This window comes from Oncorhynchus keta, chromosome 17, assembly GCF_023373465.1.
Source record: "Oncorhynchus keta strain PuntledgeMale-10-30-2019 chromosome 17, Oket_V2, whole genome shotgun sequence".
In the NCBI taxonomy this organism is placed as follows: domain Eukaryota; kingdom Metazoa; phylum Chordata; class Actinopteri; order Salmoniformes; family Salmonidae; genus Oncorhynchus; species Oncorhynchus keta.
In genome coordinates this window covers 52809209-52832646 of record NC_068437.1, presented here as the reverse complement: position 1 = coordinate 52832646, position 23438 = coordinate 52809209, and the positions used below count along the sequence as shown (strand labels likewise).

At 39.8% G+C, this 23438-nt stretch overlaps 1 protein-coding gene, 1 long non-coding RNA gene and 1 pseudogene across 35 annotated transcripts in view; 1 reads left to right on the top strand and 2 right to left on the bottom strand.

The window, feature by feature from the left end:
* Positions 1-617: 617 nt before the first annotated feature.
* LOC118374841 (HMG box-containing protein 1-like) lies at positions 618-11349 on the bottom strand. Its single transcript, XM_052466547.1, has 11 exons — positions 11264-11349; positions 9795-9925; positions 9141-9327; positions 8495-8618; positions 7439-7550; positions 4913-5028; positions 4607-4763; positions 3933-4077; positions 3411-3698; positions 2572-2713; positions 618-2266 (listed from the first exon to the last, which is right to left on the bottom strand). The coding sequence occupies exons 2-11, from the start codon at positions 9880-9882 to the stop codon at positions 2249-2251; spliced, it is 1377 nt and encodes a 458-aa protein (XP_052322507.1). The 5' UTR covers positions 9883-9925; positions 11264-11349; the 3' UTR covers positions 618-2248.
* Positions 11350-15041: 3692 nt separating this feature from the next.
* LOC118374845 (endoplasmin-like) overlaps positions 15042-23438 on the bottom strand; it is a 77592-nt pseudogene continuing 69195 nt past the window's right edge. Inside the window, exons 23-27 of the transcript XR_008066958.1 lie at positions 18599-18700; positions 18292-18366; positions 18053-18121; positions 17778-17907; positions 15042-15616 (exon numbers count right to left, since the gene is read on the bottom strand). The product of XR_008066958.1 is annotated as an endoplasmin-like (transcript). The remainder of the gene's footprint in view (positions 15617-17777; positions 17908-18052; positions 18122-18291; positions 18367-18598; positions 18701-23438) is intronic.
* Positions 15536-17770, top strand: LOC127908349 (uncharacterized). 33 transcript variants are annotated; one of them, XR_008066985.1, is made up of 6 exons: positions 15536-15687; positions 15738-15837; positions 15888-16137; positions 16188-16387; positions 16438-16537; positions 16588-17770. It is a non-coding gene; the product is annotated as an uncharacterized LOC127908349 (long non-coding RNA). The 33 variants fall into 33 exon arrangements; XR_008066983.1 differs by lacking the exon at positions 15738-15837; XR_008066963.1 differs by having other exon boundaries at positions 15738-16137.

Here is a 23438-nt window from a genome sequence, read left to right as displayed (position 1 = left end):
CATACCTCCCAGGATACCTCCTAAAGCCTACCTCCTAAAGCCTACCTCCTAGGATACTTCCTAAAGCCTACCTCCTAGGATATCTCCTAAAGCCTACCTCCTAGGATACCTCCTAAAGCCTACCTCCCAGGATACCTTCTAAAGCATACCTCCTAGGATACCTCCTAAAGCCTACCTCCTAGGATACCTCCTAAAGCCTACCTCCTAGGATACCTCCTAAAGCCTACCTCCTAGGATACCTTCTAAAGCCTACCTCCTAGGATACCTCCTAAAGCCTACCTCCTAAAGCCTACCTCCTAGGATACCTCCTAAAGCCTACCTCCTAGGATACCTCCTAAAGCCTACCTCCTAGGATACCTCCTAAAGGCTTCCTCCTAGGATAACTCCTAAAGCCTACCTCCTAGGATACCTTCTAAAGCCTACCTCCTAGGATACCTCCTAAAGCCTACCTCCTAAAGCCTACCTCCTAGGATACCTCCTAAAGCCTACCTCCTAGGATACCTCCTAAAGCCTACCTCCTAGGATACCTCCTAAAGCCTACCTCCTAGGATACCTCCTAAAGGGTACCTCCTAAAGGCTAAAGACACATGCACAAACCAAAAGGTAAAAAAGGTGAATAAGATTGCAAGTTTAAACTTTTATTAATGATATAATAATACAATGATATTTTGTGCAACAGTTTGGTGGGGCGTGGACCTGTACATTATCAACAACAAAACTGTATAAACTCAACGCCATGGCAACCTGCAAGCAGAACATCACATGACTTGTACTAGCCTGGGTCCCAGTCTGTTTGTACTCTATTGCCAACTCACTCATTGTCATGTCACAGAGCACAAACGGACTGGCACACAGGCTAGACATGTATAGTTTGGCCATGGTTGTGTCAAAGTGAAAACCGATAGATGTCATCTAGATATACCTACCGAGTCATTAAATCCATATACACATAGATTCCACTAGCATACATTTAATTGCTTGTACTGTATAAGACTACATATGTATATAAAGTGCAAAAAGAAATTAAAACACTTACAGTGAACGCTTGGCCCTGAAGTGCTGTTCGGATGAGTGTGCAAAACCTCCATGTGCCCAAATGTAAGCCGGCCAGGTGGCTTGGCAAACAAATGGCTGATTCCTACTACAGGGCCGAGCCGATCCGTACTGAGACGGCCTGGTTACACATCCTCTACTGAACCATGCTAGAAAAGGACAATGTGAAAATTCAAATATCCAAGCCAGAACGGTTCGGGTCAGCCCTACAGCGTGAATCAGACAACAGGGTATCTGTGGTCATGTTCAATAGGACACAGAATGCAAAAACGTTTCAAAACAGAAAATCAAAATGTCCCTCTCCGTGTTTCAGGGTAAATCAGGCCACAGATGGGCAATATGTATTACAAACTTTATATTGCCCTTCAAGCTCACAGATAATACGATACAACGTATGAAAGGCTTTGTCAATCTGTGCAATATATGGAGCTATAATCAATATGAACAACAAGCTGAGAAGAGAAGAAAATGCTTTTTTAAAATTCCCTTTCTTTCTTTTTACAATAAAAAATATACATTTTGTATCACTGCTACTTGTTCCTTCACCGAGTTTAGCACCACTGGGTCTCAAGTAGGGTACAGTAATTCTAGTAACTCGCAAAATTCCCAGGTTTTCCAGAAATCCTGGTTGGAGTATGTTGGATTTCATGCATATTCCGGAAATCTTCCATCCAGGAATCCTGGAAATACAGGGAATTTTTACCAGAATTTTGCAACCCCTATCTCAAGGTTTCAAGCATCGAAATATGAAATGACCTGAACAAATATAAAACTGAGCCTTAGTTATAAAGGAATAATAAGGCATATCTGTATGTTATTTAAAATATAACAAAATATAAGCACTGTTAGTTACACTAGATTAGATGCTTTTTTAATATATAGTTCATAGTTGTTGTTTTGTCTTAAAATGTGTGTAGTCCTGTCTATACGGTTATAAAAGCAAGAGTATTCCGCATCACAGTTAAGTCTCATTGATTTGACAGGTAAGCAGAAAGAAAAATAGTAACTAGCCTGGTTCCAGATCTGTTTTGTGCCTTCTTTATAGTCCAATGACCATAGGAAGCTGGATATACAGCAACAACAACAAAAACTGATCTGGGAACAGGGCTAGAGAGATAGTGGGTTTGCCAGATTGGTCGGTCAGTTCACCTCTGACCTCTCCACGCCAAACACATGTCTGGAGGTCATAGGTCATCTAGGGCTGCTGGGACCCCTGAGGAGAGAAGGAGAGAGAGGTGAAGGTTAAACAGTGAAGACCTTACAAATGTTGTCACTATTTGCCAGTAGTTTGATTTTTTTGGCACAGCTGTCTCACCAACTACTCCTAGATGAGTTTGTACATGGCATCATATTGAGCTACAGAAAAACATGAAGCGCATAGTATTTCAAAAATACTAATCTCATCAAGTATTGTATCCAGAGAGGATTTGGGCATTTACAAAAATCAAGATGGATCAAAAATGTACTGTATATATATATATTGCTATAACAGTGTCATGCATAAAAGTCCTTCCTTACGGAGTTGGTTCTCTTGCGTTTCCAGCAGTCGGGGTTGAGTCTCTTCTGCTCGTCAGCCAGAGCCTTGGCCTCAACGGTGTACATCCTCCTCTCCTCGTTCTTCATCTTCTTCCATTTCTCACCCAGGATCACGCTGATGGCTCTGGATAGGGGATACAAGGACATACTTTTCAGCAAAGTCATTTATTCCATCATTCATAATTCATGTGTGTGTGTGTGTGTGTGTGTGTGTGTGTGTGTGTGTGTGTGTGTGTGTGTGTGTGTGTGTGTGTGTGTGTGTGTGTGTGTGTGTGTGTGTGTGTGTGTGTGTGTGTGTGTGTGTGTGTGTGTGTGTGTATGTGTGTGTTTGTGTGTGTGGAACTATCAATACTGAAAACGGACAGTTTGTGTATTCTATAAGAGACAACACACTCTTTAGGTCTAACATGTAAGAACAATCGTGAGGCAGACAAGCCTTTAGTTACCTGTGATGTAATCCTGCATGTGGCTGCCGTGGTCTACTCAAGAGACATTCCTACCATAGAACTCCTTCCATTTTGTAAACAGCGTATCAGAACAGTACAGACAGTACTACTGACACACGCACGCACGCACGCACGCACGCACGCACGCACGCACGCACACACACACACACACACACACACACACTGATCCTAGTTCCAGTCCCATAATAGTGCCTGACGTCATATGGGAAGGTTTTATGGAGGGGGCCACAATAATAGAGACATTTAATGGCAGGAGACATTCTAAACCTATGTAGAATTTTGCTCAGGGCAGAAAGTCATTTTCTGCACACAAGCACGCACACAAATGCACACAGGTTTGGTCCTCCTACTCACCTGTTATCCTTCCCAGGGTACATCTGTGTGTACTCCATCCTGTACTTCTTAGCGAAGAGCATGAAGGCGTTCATTGGCCGTTTGCATTTGGTGGGTGTGGCCCCGCCGGGGACCGTCCCTGAGGTATTGCTCCTGTTTGATTTGCTGGCAGAGGAGGAGTGGGGGGAGCCGGAGAGTTTCTCTGGGTCGGGGGAGACAGCGCCACTACTGGACTGGGAGGTCCTACGCTGTCTGGCCATGCTGCTCAGAACATACACAGCTGACGAGTCCAGAGGAGTGAAATCATAACTGGGGAGGGAGGGAGGGAGGGAGGGAGGGAGGGAGGGAGGGAGGGAGGGAGGGAGGGAGGGAGGGAGGGAGGGAGGGAGGGAGGGAGGGAGGGAGGGAGGGAGGGAGGGAGGGTGAATACATTTGAAATCATTACACCATACTGAGTCAGACTGTGGCTTGACATTTTCCAAATAAACTAAAAGCACTTGGGAACATATAGCAGATGTTCAACAGTGATATATTATTATATACCTCCTGAAGGTGTCCAGGACATCAGAGTCATCACAGTTGATGGTGTCCCTGTGTCCCGGGGGAAGACACAGGTCCCCAACCTGAATCTCATAGCAGGGGATACCATGCTGCACCACCGTCAGGCTAGGGTAGAATGAGGACCAACCTGGGACAGGAAGAGATAGGAAGATGTTAACGAGCAGGGAATACCATGCTGCACCACAGTCAGGCTGGGACAGGAAGAAGTATGAAGATGTTAACATACATAGAAATACATAGACCAAGATGTGAAACTGTCCAAGATGTGAACCTGTCCAAGATGTGAAACTGTCCAAGATGTGAACCTGTCCAAGATGTGAACCTGTCCAAGATGTGAACCTGTCCAAGATGTGAACCTGTCCAAGAAGTGAACCTGTCCAAGACGTGAACCTGTCCAAGATGTGAACCTGTCCAAGACGTGAACCTGGGCTGTTCTATAAGGCACGTCATGCAGTTTCAAAGATTATTCAACCAATGGGTCTATCCGCTTCCATGGAAAATCAGGCAAGAACTGAACAGTTCCTTAATCAATCTCTTATGACAGAACTTTCGGACTTCAGACCAATAGTGCCCACATGCAGTTCCAGTACACCACGTTCCCTTAAAAAACATTAAGTTATTTGTTTACACTGGAAAGACATTTTGTTTTTGTTTACCTTTGTTTTTCACAAAGAAGGGGTGATCAAATCTGCACTCTGCCGTTAACAGGCCTTCTTCTGGCGAGCCGGGGTCAAAGGTGAGTTTGAGGACGGCCTGACCGTAGGACACATTGTCCTCATGGGCCACTAACTTCAGACCTTCAGAACCATAGCTCTGTAAACCAATCAACAAACCGGAGAGAAAGTTGTCACAGAGGAAACCCAGTCAATCATATCAGATCTGACGATTATCAGGGTGTGTTCATAACACATCAAACAGAGAGAAAAACAAAACTGTGAGGGATTAGCTGGACGTTTAGCTACCTTGAGGGAGGTGAACGGCGTCCTTCTCTCATCATCTGACTCGTCATCAGAATCCCCCAGGTCTTCAGCCTCCTGCCACTCCTTGTTAAGGCCCCTGTGGAACCGAAGGCGGGTGCCTGGATAGGAAGATATAAGAATCAGTCAAACATTCTGTTACAAATGGCATAGTGAGAGAGAGAAAGAGAGACAGAGAGAGAGAGATACAGAAAGACAGAGAAAGACAGAGAGACAGAGAGAGACAGAGAGAGAGAGAAAGAAAGAGAGACAGAGAGAGAGAGACAGAAAGACAGAGAGAGACAGAGAGAGAGAAAGAGAGACAGAGAGAGAGAGATACAGAAAGACAGAGAAAGACAGAGAGACAGAGAGAGAGATACAGAAAGACAGAGAAAGACAGAGAGACAGAGAGAGAGATACAGAAAGACAGAGAAAGACAGAGAGACAGAGACAGAGAGAGAGAGACAGAGAGAGAGAGATACAGAAAGACAGAGAAAGACAGAGAGACAGAGAGAGAGATACAGAAAGACAGAGAAAGACAGAGAGACAGAGAGAGAGATACAGAAAGACAGAGAAAGACAGAGAGACAGAGAGAGACAGAGAGAGAGAGACAGAGAGAGAGAGAAAGAAAGAGAGACAGAGAGAGACAGAGAGAGACAGAGAGAGAGAGAGAAAGAAAGAGAGACAGAGAGAGAGAGACAGAGATACAGAAAGACAGAGAGAGACAGAGCGACCGAGCGAGAAAGAGACAAGAGGCTTTATTCTTTAGGAACTTTTGTGAGTGTGATGTTTACTGTTAATTTTGATTGTTTATTTCACTTCTGTTTACTATCTACTTCACGTTGTCACGGCACTAGCCCTTTCAGTGAATCTGCTAGCAGAGATGTGAACAACTCCCCCCTGTTCGGGGGGTGGGGGCAGTTTTCTGACTTCACAACCACGTCATCATTTCCTTACAGACTCTTGTCTCCCTGACCATGCAGTACGGGAGAGAGAGGGTCACTGTAGAACAAAGGAAAACTCCCGGCCAAATACTCCTTACCTCCTCAAATTAGAGGATTAAACATTGTTCCTAATTTAGAGAATGTGGAAACGGTCAGTGGAGAAGCCAGCTACGACCCGGTCTGTTTTGTTTCATATTTGTGACCTCAAGGAAAGACAATACAGCCACATTACACTAACTCTTGTTTATACAGGTTCCTCAGTTATGAGACTTGCATCTGAATGTTGGATAAAATGTTTGACAAAGTTTAAGAATACTTATGAAAAGATATCATGTGATTCAGTCTTCTAAAATGAAAAGTGTTTTGTTTTATGGTAATGTGTGCCCAGTCAGTGGCCCTACCCAAGTGAATAGACTTTTTTATTTTTTATTTTACCTTTATTTAACCAGGCAAGTCAGTTAAGAACAAATTCTTATTTTCAATGACGGCCTAGGAACAGTGGGTTAACTGCCTGTTCAGGGACAGAACGACAGATTTGTACCTTGTCAGCTCAGGGATTCGAACTTGCAACCTTAGAAATTAAGAGTATCAATCTCATTTCATTGTGGCATAGTTTTCAAAAATCTATCAGAAATATTTTACACACCCTTTTCCAACTCTAGAATTAAAGCCCCCGTTGATGAAAAGTCACCTCAGTTCCAAATACCATGAGGACTTGTCTGTTTAAAAAGGGCTCATTCTAATTTCAACTCCACAGGCCAGAAAACAGGAGAGCTTGCGCCATACGTGAAATGGTATGAACTCTGAACTACTGATCACTCTTGAAGAAGTGAGTCGTAGATTACAGCCTAACAGACTGTAGCTGGAAAGGCAGCAAATCAAGTAAGAACATTGACCGACGCAGAAAACCACAACATCTCACTCCACGACAACCCGGAAGAATCCACAAAGGACAATGGCGACCTCAACTGGGCAAACCAGAGCCTCACACCACCAGCTCAACTATTGAAGCCAGCGTCACGTAAATACAATGCATTACCTTTCTCAGAACGAACGATCGATCGTTAGAGGCATATTTATTTATGTGAGAATAGCTTCCCATGTCCGACAGAGTTTACATTGCAAACTTGCTTTGGCAATGTAAACATGTTTCCTATTGCCAATAAAGCCCCTTGAATTGAATTGAGAGCGAGAGAGGGGAGTGAGGGGGGAGACAAAAAGACAGAGACAGACAGCTGGACCTACAGGAAGTGAGAGATACACACAGAGACTGAGACAGAGACTTTTGATGCTCTTTATTGAGCCATCCTCACTTACAACACAGAGAAGAAGTACAAACGGACTTCTACTATACTGACCTGATTAGGTTAGCAACTAACACTTAGGAAACAGGATAATTTAGACAGAGTAAACACAGGCTTAACAGGATCTGTGTCCATTTTCTGTTGCCTGATCCAGTCCTGACTACACAGGCAATTTGTTATCAATGTTATCTAGGTTTTTTTCCACAAGGTAAAAGTTCTCAAGGCCATAATTATAGGAAAAGGTCATCATTTCTGTGTGTACATGTGTGCCTGTGTGTCCATACCTTTCAGGAAGCAGTGCCAGGCTGTAGAGGGCCAGGAGTGTGACCAGCCCATGTCCTCATCATCAGAGAAGGAGGCCATAGAGAAAACACCAGACTCTGACTCACTGCTGGCCTGAATGGGCAACGTTCAAGCAGAGAGGAAAACAGTTGAATTGTGCATGTTGTCAACAGCAGTGTTGTGGCAATGTTATAAAACAGTTGAATTGTGCATGTTGTCAACAGCAGTGTTGTGGCAATGTTATAAAACAGTTGAATTGTGCATGTTGTCAACAGCAGTGTTATAAAACAGTTGAATTGTGCATGTTGTCAACAGCAGTGTTGTGGCAATGTTATAAAAAAACAGTTGTCAACAGCAGTGTTGTGGCAATGTTATAAAACAGTTGTTGTGCATGTTGTCAACAGCAGTGTTGTGGCAATGTTATAAAACAGTTGAATTGTGCATGTTGTCAACAGCAGTGTTGTGGCAATGTTATAAAACAGTTGAATTTGCATGTTGTCAACAGCAGTGTTATAAAACAGTTGAATTGTGCATGTTGTCAACAGCAGTGTTGTGGCAATGTTATAAAACAGTTGAATTGTGCATGTTGTCAACAGCAGTGTTGTGGCAATGTTATAAAACAGTTGAATTGTGCATGTTGTCAACAGCAGTGTTGTGGCAATGTTATAAAACAGTTGAATTGTGCATGTTGTCAACAGCAGTGTTGTGGCAATGTTATAAAACAGTTGAATTGTACTTATTGAATTTAACAACCCCATGCAGAGTTAGGCTACATTTCATTTAGATTCAGTCAGTTCATGAAGTCAACTGAAAAATCCTCAAAGAAGTTCAAGTACATTGGGAAAAAAATGGAACTGAGAGGTCAGTTTGCTTCCTGAACTAACTAGCCTTGTGAAACCAGATTGACCGCTGTGCTGAACTGAAATGGAATTCACCACAACCATGATGCTCATCCATAACCTCATAGTAGCCAATCACTAGGCTTACAGGGGCAGAGGGTGATAGGGTCCACAGTAAACCCTATGACCTACAGGAAGTGAAAGGTTAAAAGGTCATACCCTGACACGTCTGCTGCGTTCCCTGAGGTGACCTCTAGAGGGGCTGGGTGCACTGCTGGCCAGGGGGGGGCGGGCGTAGGAATGTAAACTACGATTGGTGGAAAAGATGTGCACAGGAGATGACCTGAGGAGAGGAATACAGAGAAATACATATCAATAATTTCTTCATCATTTTATTTGTATTTTATGTGTGTGTGTGTGTGTGTGTGTGTGTGTGTGTGTGTGTGTGTGTGTGTATGTGTGTGTATGTGTGTGTGTGTGTGTGTGTGTGTGTGTGTGTGTGTGTGTGTGTGTGTGTGTGTGTGTGTGTGTGTGTGTGTGTGTGTGTGTGTGTGTGTGTGTGTGTGTGTGTGTGTGTGTGTGTGTGTGTGTGTGTGTGTGTGTGTGTGTGTGTGTGTGTGTGTGTGTGTGTGTGTGTGTGTGTGTGTGTGTGTGTGTGTGTGTGTATGTGTGTGTGTGTGTATGTGTGTGTGTGTGTGTGTGTGTGTGTGTGTGTGTGTGTGTGTGTGTGTGTGTGTGTGTGTGTGTGTGTATGTGTGTGTGTGTGTGTGTGTGTGTGTGTGTGTGTGTGTGTGCGTGCGTGTGTGTGTTGTGTGCCATGAGCACGTCCATGTATGTGCGACGTCAACACCGATACACAACAGACCTCTCGATGGGAGCAGCTTCCTGCAGCAGGGGGCTCTGAGGGCTGGTAGCGATGATAGCCAGCTCAGTCAGCCAGTTAGTATGAGGGGAACCAGCTATACACTCCTGACGGGACACACCAGCCCCCACATGGAACAGGACTGGAGAGGACGGGCTCTCGTCCAACTCCTGCAGCTCTGGCAGGTCATCTGGTGGGTAGGGAGAGACAAGATTGTTGATCAGTTCTACAGTACAGAGAACAACAATACATGTATTTCATATCTCTGTGACAGTGTACATTTTTCAATGGTAACTAAAGACTTTATTATGTAATAAGCTGGTAGGCTATCTTGTGTATAGGCTAGCTGGTAGGCTATCACATATGTGGCACAGCGGTCTGCATCTCAGTGCCTGAGGTGTCACTACAGACACCCTGGTTCGATTCCAGGCTGTATCACAAACGGCCGTGATTGGGAGTCACATAGGGCGGCGCACAATTGACCCAGCGTTGTCCAGGTTTGGCCGGTGTGGGCCGTCATTGTAAATAAGAATTTGTTCTTAACTGACTTGCCTAGTTAAATAAAGGTAACATTTGAGAGAAACAAATATGTATATATATATATCTATTTTATAGGCATATTACATGGCTACCTACTATATAAGAACAGATATTTACCATACTCCATGGGAGTGGAGGGACAGTCACGTGAGGAGGGCAGAGCCTTTAGACGATCAAATGAGTCCTCCATTCTATTAGCATCCATCTTTGGTTCCTCTACTCGTTCAGTCTAAACTGGACTGTAAACACTGGAGACACAACGATAAATTACAATACCAGAATCTGACCAAAACAGAGGCATGCATGTAAAATATACAAAATGGGGAAAACATATGCTTATATTATTTTGTCTTTTTAATTAGGTGACTATTTAAACGCTAGACTTATATAGTGTATATTTGCATTGTACATTTATAGGAGATTAATCTAATTTTATCTAATTTGCAGGTAAGATAATTTCAATAATAAAAGTCCATTGTCTGTGTGGACTACATAAAGAGCTGTCATGTGACCCATATGCATGCAGCAAAGGCATGCAGTCCTGGCTCGTTTATAAACTTTGGTAACTTCGCGCATGCGCAACAGAGCTCATTCATTCATAACTGCGTAACAATTGTCAATAACACTGTTACGTTCGTACAAACGTTACACAACATATCATTCGGGGGAAGAAAAAAACCCAGTCGCAATTAATAGTTTAAATAGATTTGTGATGGAATTGAAACGTTAACGATTACGATAACGCCATTTGAATTATGTAACTGCTAGCGTTACATTTGTATCACGTAGAAGGTGCTGAAGACAATAACAAAGACGCTTTCTGCTACTCTGTCACCTTAGCTAGAAATGGCTGAATGGTACGTAGACAATTTGTAACGTTATTGTTTAGACCTAAATTGTATCCTATTTGTAACGTTGAGACTAGATATAGCATGCGAATGAATGACCCGATCACAAATATTGCGCAATATATTTATTGACATTTTGATTCCTGGAAAACTAGCTAGATGACACTTTGAAATGTGAAAACAGATCTTTGTCCAATGACTTTCATTGTAAACAGGTGTCTCTCTTGCTGTTTTGAGCATTGTCAGGAGGGGCTTTGCGTCCCTAACAGCTAACGTTAGCTAGAAAGGAACAAACTCAGTTGTAAACAAAAGAATGTCAACAAGTTCAGACACGACAAAAACGCTGTGATCGAAATTGTCTAATGAATGAAGCGAAAACGATACAAGATGTAAGTTGGAAGTTGTTTTTGTTGTTATTGACCAAAACCTTTTTTCTCCTCCACATTAGTCTCTCTACTTTTGGAAGTGGGCTCTTTTTTGTTTGTTTGTTTTGTTTTTTTTGTCACTATCTTGACGAATAGCTAACAAGCTGCTAGCCTAGCATGCTAATGTTACAACCAAAACAACAAACGTCACAATGAAAAAAAATGTGTGTAGAATAAGTTGTCATTCGACATCGAACGGTTGAATGAAAACCGTTAAATTACACAAAACGACACGCACCGAATAAATTACATTACACTGCTTATTTTTCTAGATGAGTTAGTCTTTTGTTTCTGAGAAATCTATTCAACTCACCAAACATGTCGCCATCAAGTAACTCTCTGGCAAATTACTGAAGAGGGTGAGAACGAATACTTCCAAACACGGTCGTCTATTGGACGATAATAACGTCAATAAAGCAAATCTCTAATCGTGATTGGTGAGTTCTTGAGGGTACTGTAAATGGGCATGGTTTGGTTTGTTGATCAAACGCCCATTGGCTGAATGTGCACGTCCGTTATATCACAGGAACAGCTCATTGGTCATAACAAGTAGAAGACGAGATATTCCTTTGTTATTGAAACTCACACGAATCCCTTATATTATACTTGTCGAATAACAATGTAATATCAACGTTGTCTGAGTTAATTTGACAAAGCCTTGTCCATGTTATAGTGGAGAGATCCAAATAATAAATATTGACATTATTACATGGTCAGGTACAGCTAATTACAGTTACATAATGTGACATACTGTACAACTGTACAACTGTGACTGAGGTTGTGGTACAATTGTGTAATTACAATCTAAAACATTTTTACATTATGTAACAATTCATCACAATCAACTGCTGTACACACTGTACCTACCTAGACTTGTCTGTGTAAAATGGGACCCAGTTGTTGCTCACCATAGCAGTTGCAACACAGAGATGCAACATATAGATGTATATAAGAGATTTTGATTATTCATATTTTCACATTGGATGAAGTCAGTGTCTAAAGAAAATAAGCATAGCAGCTTCTTAATACAAAACTGTTCTTTATTGTACTGAAAAGTGAGATATAACCAACAACAGCCAATAATACTGGATTTCCTCCTCAGATATATCCACAGTTCCAGTCTGTTGTGAACCTTATTCACAAAACTGCACTGCCAAAAAAACAAATTGTATAATACCTCATGTATAAGCCATTTTGTTCACAGACTAAGGGAACCAAAAACACAATGGAAAGCAAACAATTGAAAATTCAACCACTGGAGGTGCTATTGAGAAAGAGAGGTTGCTATTGAGAGAGTGCCAGTGAGAGAGAAGTTGCTATTGAGAGAGAAAAAGAGAGGTTGCTATTGAGAGAGAGCAAGAGAGAGAGAGAAGTTGCTATTGAGAGAGAAAAAGAGAGGTTGCTATTGAGAGAGAAGTTGCTATTGAGAGAGCAGGGGTCCCATGTGAACTACTTCTTAAAGGTACAGGTTGTTTGTTATTTAACATTTAGAGGTAGACAGCAATACATATAATAATGCCTGTGTCCCGAATGGCACCCGATTCCCTATATAGTGCACTACCTTTGATCAGGGCCCAAAGTAGGGAATAGGATGACAATGGGGAAACACATTATCAATATCCTTTGACGTCATTGCTAAAGCTTCATATTATTATGTTTTACTGGCACACGAGAACAGTTGAATTTAATACTTTAAAATGTACATTTAAGATGAGAAACACATGGAAATAGACTACATGGCAAAAAGTATGTGGACACCTGCTTGTCAAACATCTCATTCCAAAATCATGGGCATTAATATGGACTTGGTCCCCCCTTTGCTGCTATAACAGCCTCCACTCTTCGGGGAAGGCTTTCCACTAGATGTTGGAACATTGCTGTGGGGACTTGCTTCCATTCAGCCACAAGAGCATTTGTGAGGTCGGGCACTGATGTTGGGCAATTAGGCCTGGCTCGCAGTCGGCATTCCAATTCATCCCAAAGGTGTTCGATGGAGTTGAGGTCAGGGCTCTGTGCAGGCCAGTCATGTTCTTCCACACCGATCTTGACAAACCATTTCTGTATGGACCTCGCTTTGTGCACGGGGGTATTTGTCATGCTGAAACAGGAAAGGGCCTACCCCACCCTGTTGCCACAAAGTTGTACAGAATTGTCTGGAATGTCATTGTATGCTGTAGCATTAAGATTTCCCTTCACTGGAACTAAGGGGCCTAGCCTGAACCATGAAAAACAGCCCCAGACCATTATTCCTCTTCCACCAAACTTTAACGTTGGCACTATGCATTTAGCGTTCTCCTGGCATCCGCTAAACCCAGATTAGTCTGTCAGATTGCCAGATGGTGAAGCGTGATTCATCACTCCAGAGACGAGTTTCCACTGCTCCAGAATCCAATGATGTTGAGATTTACACCACTCCAGCCAACACTTGGCATTGCGCATTGTGATCTTAAGCTTGTGTACGACAGTTCGGCCATGGAAACCCATTTCATGAAGTTCCCAACGAACAGTTCTTGTGCTTCCAGAGGCAATTTGGAACATGGTAGAGTGTTGCAACCGAGGACAGATGTTTACATGCTACGCGCTACAGCACTCGGCGGTCCCGTTCTGGGAGCTTGTGTGGCCTACCACTTTGCGGCTGAGCCGTTGTTGCTCCTAGACGTTTACACTTCACAATAACAGCATTTACAGTTGATTGGGGCAGCTCTAGCCGGACAAAATTACTTGTTGGATAGGGGGCATCCTATGACGGTGCCACGTTGAAAGTCACTGAGGTCTTCAGTACGGGTCATTCTAATGCCAATGTTTGTCTATGGAGATTGCATGGCGGTGTCCTCAATGTTATACACCCGTCAGCAACAGGTGTGGCTGAACTAGCCGAATCCACTCATCTGAAGGGTTGTCCACATACTTTTTTGCAAACTATGTCGTGTAAACTAGCTCAAGAAGACAATAATGTATACAATTATTACAGTGGATAGTGTCTAATGCTGCAGTACTGAGGAATCAAGAACTTGAAGACAATAAAGTGGTCAAATACCATTATTATAGTGGTGAATGTCTAATGCTATAGTGCTGAGGAATCAAGAGCTTGAAAGTGTGTAATACTTGGTCAGCCAAGTGTTTTCAAAAAATCTTTTTTAATAACTTCTTAAAACCTCTACAGGATTGGTGGGTCCCCCCGCGGGACGGTTGAGCTAACGTAGGCTAATGCGATTAGCATGAGGTTGTAAGTAACAAGAACATTTCCCAGGACATAGACATATCTGATATATGCAGAAAGCTTAAATGCTTGTTAATCTAAGTGCACTGTCCAATTTACAGTAGCTGTTACAGTGCCATGTTACCATGCCATTGTTTGAGGAGAGTGCACAGTTATGAACTTGAAAATGTATTAATAAGCCAATTAGGCACATTTGGGCAGTCTTGATACAACAATTTGAACAGAAATGCAATGGTTCATTGGATCAGTCTAAAACGTTGCACATACGCTGCTGCCATCTAGTGGCCAAAATCTAAATTGCACCTGGGCTGCAATAATACATTATGGCCTTTCTCTTGCATTTTAAAGATGGTACAAAAAAAAACACCATGTTTTTTTCTTTGTATTATCTTTGATCCAGATCTAATGTGTTATATTCTCCTACATTCCTTTCACATGGTATCAAGAATATGCATATCCTTGCTTCAGGTCCTGAGCTACAGGCAGTTAGATTTGGCTATGTCATTTTATGGCGAAAATATAAGATTCTTAACTCTGTAAACACCACGTCAGCCATACCAGAGTGCAACGATAGGAAATCACATTGTTCAATTCATCCCTTGAATTTTATGGCACTATTTGTTGGTACAACTGTTCAACATGGTTGTTGAAACCAGAAAGGACATAGTTCCCCTGGGTATCCCCTAGCCTACAATGTACAGTATAAACCAACACCTTTACTGAAAATTATGTCAACATGAGAATATCAAATTATGAACACTTTAATGTGCACGGTATGGATATTCGTGATTTGTTTACACGCTCATAATCTAGTAAGGATGTAATGACCTTTGGCACAAGATTTTTGAAGAAATATGACATTATCAGAGAATCTGAAAAGGCCAATTTATATTTGACATAACATAATAGTGATCAATAATATACAAAACAAGTGACTTAAAATGTCTTTGATAAATTCAATAAAATGTACATTTGTAAAAAATAAAATAAAATAAAAAAATCCAAAAAAGGAAAGTTGTGAGGACAGAACATATGAACATTTACGTTTTGGAATAACACAGATATCTTTGCTTCAATAAAAAATATTACTCCCAAGTCAACGATCCTTCAAAAACCATTGCATTTTATCTGTAATCGATCCTGTACCTATCTAACATACCGTGTTTCCTATTTTGTGAAAGAAAACAATACTTGACAAAGGTAGATATGGAAAAGTTACACACAAAGTGACAAGACTTTTTCCACTTCCCACTAACCAATTTATGACATCGTCATCATGCATCTCACTGTCTTTTTCCCCTTCTGGTTTTCATGGGTTTATCTCCTCAATGTCAGTGGTGCTACATTCAAACAGAGTAACCAGCTGCTCTTCGTAATTTGCAATGTTTCTCTTCATGATGTCCATGCAGGGGCCCAGCAACCTCTCAAACGCCTGCACGTCCATAACTAGTAAACACAAGAGGAGAGGTGTCAATACACAGGATGGGAAGCCATAACTAGTAGACACAAGAGGAGAGGTGTCAATACACAGGATGGGAAGCCATAACTAGTAGACACAAGAGGAGAGGTGTCAATACACAGGATGGGAAGCCATAACTAGTAAACACAAGAGGAGAGGTGTCAATACACAGGATGGGAAGCCATAACTAGTAAACACAAGAGGAGAGGTGTCAACACACAGGATGGGAAGCCATAACTAGTAAACACAAGAGGAGAGGTGTCAATACACAGGATGGGAAGCCATAACTAGTAAACACAAGAGGAGAGGTGTCAATACACAGGATGGGAAGCCATAACTAGTAAACACAAGAGGAGAGGTGTCAACACACAGGATGGGAAGCCATAACTAGTAAACACAAGAGGAGAGGTGTCAATACACAGGATGGGAAGCCATAACTAGTAAACACAAGAGGAGAGGTGTCAATACACAGGATGGGAAGCCATAACTAGTAAACACAAGAGGAGAGGTGTCAACACACAGGATGGGAAGCCATAACTAGTAGACACAAGAGGAGAGGTGTCAATACACAGGATGGGAAGCCATAACTAGTAAACACAAGAGGAGAGGTGTCAATACACAGGATGGGAAGCCATAACTAGTAAACACAAGAGGAGAGGTGTCAACACACAGGATGGGAAGCCATAACTAGTAAACACAAGAGGAGAGGTGTCAATACACAGGATGGGAAGCCATAACTAGTAAACACAAGAGGAGAGGTGTCAACACACAGGATGGGAAGCCATAACTAGTAGACACAAGAGGAGAGGTGTCAACACACAGGATGGGAAGCCATAACTAGTAAACACAAGAGGAGAGGTGTCAACACACAGGATGGGAAGCCATAACTAGTAAACACAAGAGGAGAGGTGTCAACACACAGGATGGGAAGCCATAACTAGTAGACACAAGAGGAGAGGTGTCAATACACAGGATGGGAAGCCATAACTAGTAAACACAAGAGGAGAGGTGTCAATACACAGGATGGGAAGCCATAACTAGTAAACACAAGAGGAGAGGTGTCAACACACAGGATGGGAAGCCATAACTAGTAAACACAAGAGGAGAGGTGTCAATACACAGGATGGGAAGCCATAACTAGTAAACACAAGAGGAGAGGTGTCAATACACAGGATGGGAAGCCATAACTAGTAAACACAAGAGGAGAGGTGTCAACACACAGGATGGGAAGCCATAACTAGTAAACACAAGAGGAGAGGTGTCAATACACAGGATGGGAAGCCATAACTAGTAAACACAAGAGGAGAGGTGTCAATACACAGGATGGGAAGCCATAACTAGTAAACACAAGAGGAGAGGTGTCAATACACAGGATGGGAAGCCATAACTAGTAAACACAAGAGGAGAGGTGTCAACACACAGGATGGGAAGCCATAACTAGTAAACACAAGAGGAGAGGTGTCAACACACAGGATGGGAAGCCATAACTAGTAAACACAAGAGGAGAGGTGTCAACACACAGGATGGGAAGCGGTGTGATTGTAAGCAGAGCTGTCCTCACATCACATGTACAGGTCCTAAAAAGGATCCACATGAACAACAACTCCACTTTGTTATCATGTTATAATACCCCTCTATTCCATGCTGTAGTGTAAAGTGTTACCATGTCACAACAAGTGAATGGCAGAGAAGGCTTTTGTTGGCTTTTACCTAAATACAGAAGTGCTTCTCTCAAAAGCTGGTGCTTTCAATAAGACAGTTATATCATGGACTGAAACAGGAAGTCAAACAGTTATATCATGGACTGAAACAGGAAGTCAAACAGTTATATCATGGACTGAAAAAGGAAGTCAAACAGTTATGTCATGGACTGAAACAGGAAGTCAAACAGTTATATCATGGACTGAAACAGGAAGTCAAACAGTTATGTCATGGACTGAAACAGGAAGTCAAACAGTTATATCATGGACTGAAACAGGAAGTCAAACAGTTATATCATGGACTGAAACAGGAAGTCAAACAGTTATATCATGGACTGAAACAGGAAGTCAAACAGTTATGTCATGGACTGAAACAGGAAGTCAAACAGTTATGTCATGGACTGAAACAGGAAGTCAAACAGAACATACGGTGTAGTAAATGCCGTACCTAAACACTTGACACTTCCCACAGCATACGCTGAAGCAGCTCTGGGTTTGTTGGTGACGAGGGCCAGTTCTCCAAAGTACTGTCCCCTGGAGCATGTAGCTATATCCACATCCTCTTGGTCCTTTTTCGTCTAGAGAGAAGACATAAGAAAAGCAACATAAACAACATTAAATCCCACAAATCTGTCCAAAGTAAACATTTATTTTGATGGTGCATACATTAACTACTTTTTTTTTTATTTTTTTTAAATCATCACAGAACAATGTAAAACTTACCCTGGTTCTCTTCATGGTGATTCTAACTTGACCAGATTCAACTATATAAAAACAATCTGCTAGATCACCCTGTAACAGAATATACAGGATTATGTTCAAATTTGAGAATAACAAATACATAACAAAGAATGACTGAAAGAAGTCCGTTCTAGTTAGGGATCATTTAATACGAACATAACATACAAGATGCATACAAACGGTGGAATCATTTAGAACGTAAGACTGAGATGTATAAATACCTGAGAGATAATCTGTTCTCCATCGCAGAAGGCTCTAGAAGACAACACATCCACCACCTTCATTCTCTCTGAAAGCTGTGGGGGAAAAAGTGGGTTTGAGATTGGTTTCAAATTGGTTTAAAATGGATCAGTTGGTTTTACTTATACTTTTGATTCTACTGGTAAAGAGAAAGAAAGTAGCAAAGTCTCAGACCTGCCGTCTTGCCAACTCCTATGGACATTGTCATGCTAAACAACCATAGGATTTGGCTAAACAGCACAAACAGGTCTCGGACCAGGCTATACATAACAAACATCTATACTGTACCTCTAATGATGTTAACAGTGGAAGTGATTCAATGAACTCCTCGTACAGTCTCCTCTTCAACGCGTTGTTCTTCACTATGATCCTCCTGAATGTCAGACGATCCTGCAGACAACAGAGTAGATCAATCATTTATAATGGTAGGATGAAAACAACAGAGTAGATCAATCATTTATAATGGTAGGATGAAAACAACAGAGTAGATCAATCATTTCTAATGGTAGGATGAAAACAACAGAGTAGATCAATCATTTATAATGGTAGGATGAAAACAACAGAGTAGATCAATCATTTATAATGGTAGGATGAAAACAACAGAGTAGATCAATCATTTATAATGGTAGGATGAAAACAGAGTAGATCAATCATTTCTAATGGTAGGATGAAAACAGAGTAGATCAATCATTTCTAATGGTAGGATGAAAACAACAGATGAGTAGATCAATCATTTCTAATGGTAGGATGAAAACAACAGAGTAGATCAATCATTTATAATGGTAGGATGAAAACAGAGTAGATCAATCATTTATAATGGTAGGATGAAAACAACAGAGTAGATCAACCATTTATAATGGTAGGATGAAAACAACAGAGTAGATCAATCATTTATAATGGTAGGATGAAAACAGAGTAGATCAATCATTTCTAATGGTAGGATGAAAACAACAGAGTAGATCAATCATTTCTAATGGTAGGATGAAAACAGAGTAGATCAATCATTTATAATGGTAGGATGAAAACAACAGAGTAGATCAATCATTTATAATGGTAGGATGAAAACAGAGTAGATCAATCATTTCTAATGGTAGGATGAAAACAACAGGAGTAGATCAATCATTTCTAATGGTAGGATGAAAACAACAGAGTAGATCAATCATTTATAATGGTAGGATGAAAACAGAGTAGATCAATCATTTCTAATGGTAGGATGAAAACAACAGAGTAGATCAACCATTTATAATGGTAGGATGAAAACAACAGAGTAGATCAATCATTTATAATGGTAGGATCAAAACAGAGTAGATCAATCATTTATAATGGTAGGATGAAAACAACAGAGTAGATCAATCATTTATAATGGTAGGATGAAAACAGAGTAGATCAATCATTTATAATGGTAGGATGAAAACAACAGAGTAGATCAATCATTTATAATGGTAGGATGAAAACAGAGTAGATCAATCATTTATAATGGTAGGATGAAAACAAGAGTAGATCAATCATTTATAATGGTAGGATGAAAACAGTAGATCAATCATTTCTAATGGTAGGATGAAAACAACAGAGTAGATCAATCATTTATAATGGTAGGATGAAAACAACAGAGTAGATCAATCATTTATAATGGTAGGATGAAAACAACAGAGTAGATCAATCATTTATAATGGTAGGATGAAAACAACAGAGTAGATCAATCATTTATAATGGTAGGATGAAAACAGAGTAGATCAATCATTTATAATGGTAGGATGAAAACAACAGAGTAGATCAATCATTTATAATGGTAGGATGAAAACAACAGAGTAGATCAATCATTTATAATGGTAGGATGAAAACAGAGTAGATCAATAATTTATAATGGTAGGATGAAAACACAGAGTAGATCAATCATTTCTAATGGTAGGATGAAAACAACAGAGTAGATCAATCATTTCTAATGGTAGGATGAAAACAACAACAAGAGTAGATCAATCATTTCTAATTGTAGGATGAAAACAGAGTAGATCAATCATTTCTAATGGTAGGATGAAAACAACAGAGTAGATCAATCATTTATAATGGTAGGATGAAAACAACAGAGTAGATCAATCATTTCTAATGGTAGGATGAAAACAACAGAGTAGATCAATCATTTATAATGGTAGGATGAAAACAACAGAGTAGATCAATCATTTATAATGGTAGGATGAAAACAACAGAGTAGATCAATCATTTATAATGGTAGGATGAAAACAGAGTAGATCAATCATTTATAATGGTAGGATGAAAACAACAGAGTAGATCAATCATTTATAATGGTAGGATGAAAACAACAGAGTAGATCAATCATTTATAATGGTAGGATGAAAACAACAGAGTAGATCAATCATTTATAATGGTAGGATGAAAACAACAAGAGTAGATCAATCATTTCTAATGGTAGGATGAAAACAGTAGATCAATCATTTCTAATGGTAGGATGAAAACAACAGAGTAGATCAATCATTTATAATGGTAGGATGAAAACAACAGAGTAGATCAATCATTTATAATGGTAGGATGAAAACAACAGAGTAGATCAATCATTTATAATGGTAGGATGAAAACAGAGTAGATCAATCATTTATAATGGTAGGATGAAAACAACAGAGTAGATCAATCATTTATAATGGTAGGATGAAAACAGAGTAGATCAATCATTTATAATGGTAGGATGAAAACAGAGTAGATCAATCATTTATAATGGTAGGATGAAAACAACAGAGTAGATCAATCATTTATAATGGTAGGATGAAAACAGAGTAGATCAACCATTTCTAATGGTAGGATGAAAACAACAGAGTAGATCAATCATTTATAATGGTAGGATGAAAACAACAGAGTAGATCAATCATTTATAATGGTAGGATGAAAACAACAGAGTAGATCAATCATTTATAATGGTAGGATGAAAACAACAGAGTAGATCAATCATTTCTAATGGTAGGATGAAAACAACAGAGTAGATCAATCATTTATAATGGTAGGATGAAAACAACAGAGTAGATCAATCATTTATAATGGTAGGATGAAAACAACAGAGTAGATCAATCATTTCTAATGGTAGGATGAAAACAACAGAGTAGATCAATCATTTCTAATGGTAGGATGAAAACAACAGAGTAGATCAATCATTTATAATGGTAGGATGAAAACAACAGAGTAGATCAATCATTTATAATGGTAGGATGAAAACAACAGAGTAGATCAATCATTTATAATGGTAGGATGAAAACAACAGAGTAGATCAATCATTTATAATGGTAGGATGAAAACAACAGAGTAGATCAATCATTTATAATGGTAGGATGAAAACAGAGTAGATCAATCATTTCTAATGGTAGGATGAAAACAACAGAGTAGATCAATCATTTCTAATGGTAGGATGAAAACAACAGAGTAGATCAATCATTTATAATGGTAGGATGAAAACAACAGAGTAGATCAATCATTTCTAATGGTAGGATGAAAACAACAGAGTAGATCAATCATTTCTAATGGTAGGATGAAAACAACAGAGTAGATCAATCATTTCTAATGGTAGGATGAAAACAACAGAGTAGATCAATCATTTATAATGGTAGGATGAAAACAACAGAGTAGATCAATCATTTATAATGGTAGGATGAAAACAACAGAGTAGATCAATCATTTCTAATGGTAGGATGAAAACAACAGAGTAGATCAATCATTTATAATGGTAGGATGAAAACAACAGGAGTAGATCAATCATTTCTAATGGTAGGATGAAAACAACAGAGTAGATCAATCATTTCTAATGGTAGGATGAAAACAACAGAGTAGATCAATAATTTATAATGGTAGGATGAAAACAACAGAGTAGATCAATCATTTATAATGGTAGGATGAAAACAACAGGAGTAGATCAATCATTTATAATGGTAGGATGAAAACAACAGAGTAGATCAATCATTTCTAATGGTAGGATGAAAACAACAGAGTAGATCAATCATTTATAATGGTAGGATGAAAACAACAGAGTAGATCAATCATTTATAATGGTAGGATGAAAACAACAAGAGTAGATCAATCATTTCTAATGGTAGGATGAAAACAGTAGATCAATCATTTCTAATGGTAGGATGAAAACAACAGAGTAGATCAATCATTTCTAATGGTAGGATGAAAACAGTAGATCAATCATTTCTAATGGTAGGATGAAAACAGAGTAGATCAATCGATTCTAATGGTAGGATAAAAACAACAGAGTAGATCAATCATTTATAATGGTAGGATGAAAACAACAAGAGTAGATCAATCATTTCTAATGGTAGGATGAAAACAGTAGATCAATCATTTCTAATGGTAGGATGAAAACAACAGAGTAGATCAATCATTTCTAATGGTAGGATGAAAACAGTAGATCAATCATTTCTAATGGTAGGATGAAAACAGAGTAGATCAATCGATTCTAATGGCAGGATAAAAAAAATAGAGTAGATCAATAATTTCTAATGGTAGGATAAAACAACAACAAGAGTAGATCAATCATTTCTAATTGTAGGATGAAAACAGAGTAGATCAATCATTTCTAATGGTAGGATGAAAACAACAAGAGTAGATCAATCATTTCTAATGGTAGGATGAAAACAACAGAGTAGATCAATCATTTATAATGGTAGGATAAAACAACAACAAGAGTAGATCAATCATTTCTAATTGTAGGATGAAAACATAGTAGATCAATCATTTCTAATGGCAGGATAAAAAAAAATAGAGTAGATCAATAATTTCTAATGGTAGGATAAAACAACAACAAGAGTAGATCAATCATTTCTAATTGTAGGATGAAAACAGAGTAGATCAATCATTTCTAATGGTAGGATGAAAACAACAAGAGTAGATCAATCATTTCTAATGGTAGGATGAAAACAACAGAGTAGATCAATCATTTATAATGGTAGGATGAAAACAACAAGAGTAGATCAATAATTTCTAATGGTAGGATGAAAACAGAGTAGATCAATCGATTCTAATGGTAGGATAAAAACAACAGAGTAGATCAATCATTTCTAATTGTAGGATGAAAACAGAGTAGATCAATCATTTCTAATGGTAGGATGAAAACAGAGTAGATCAATCG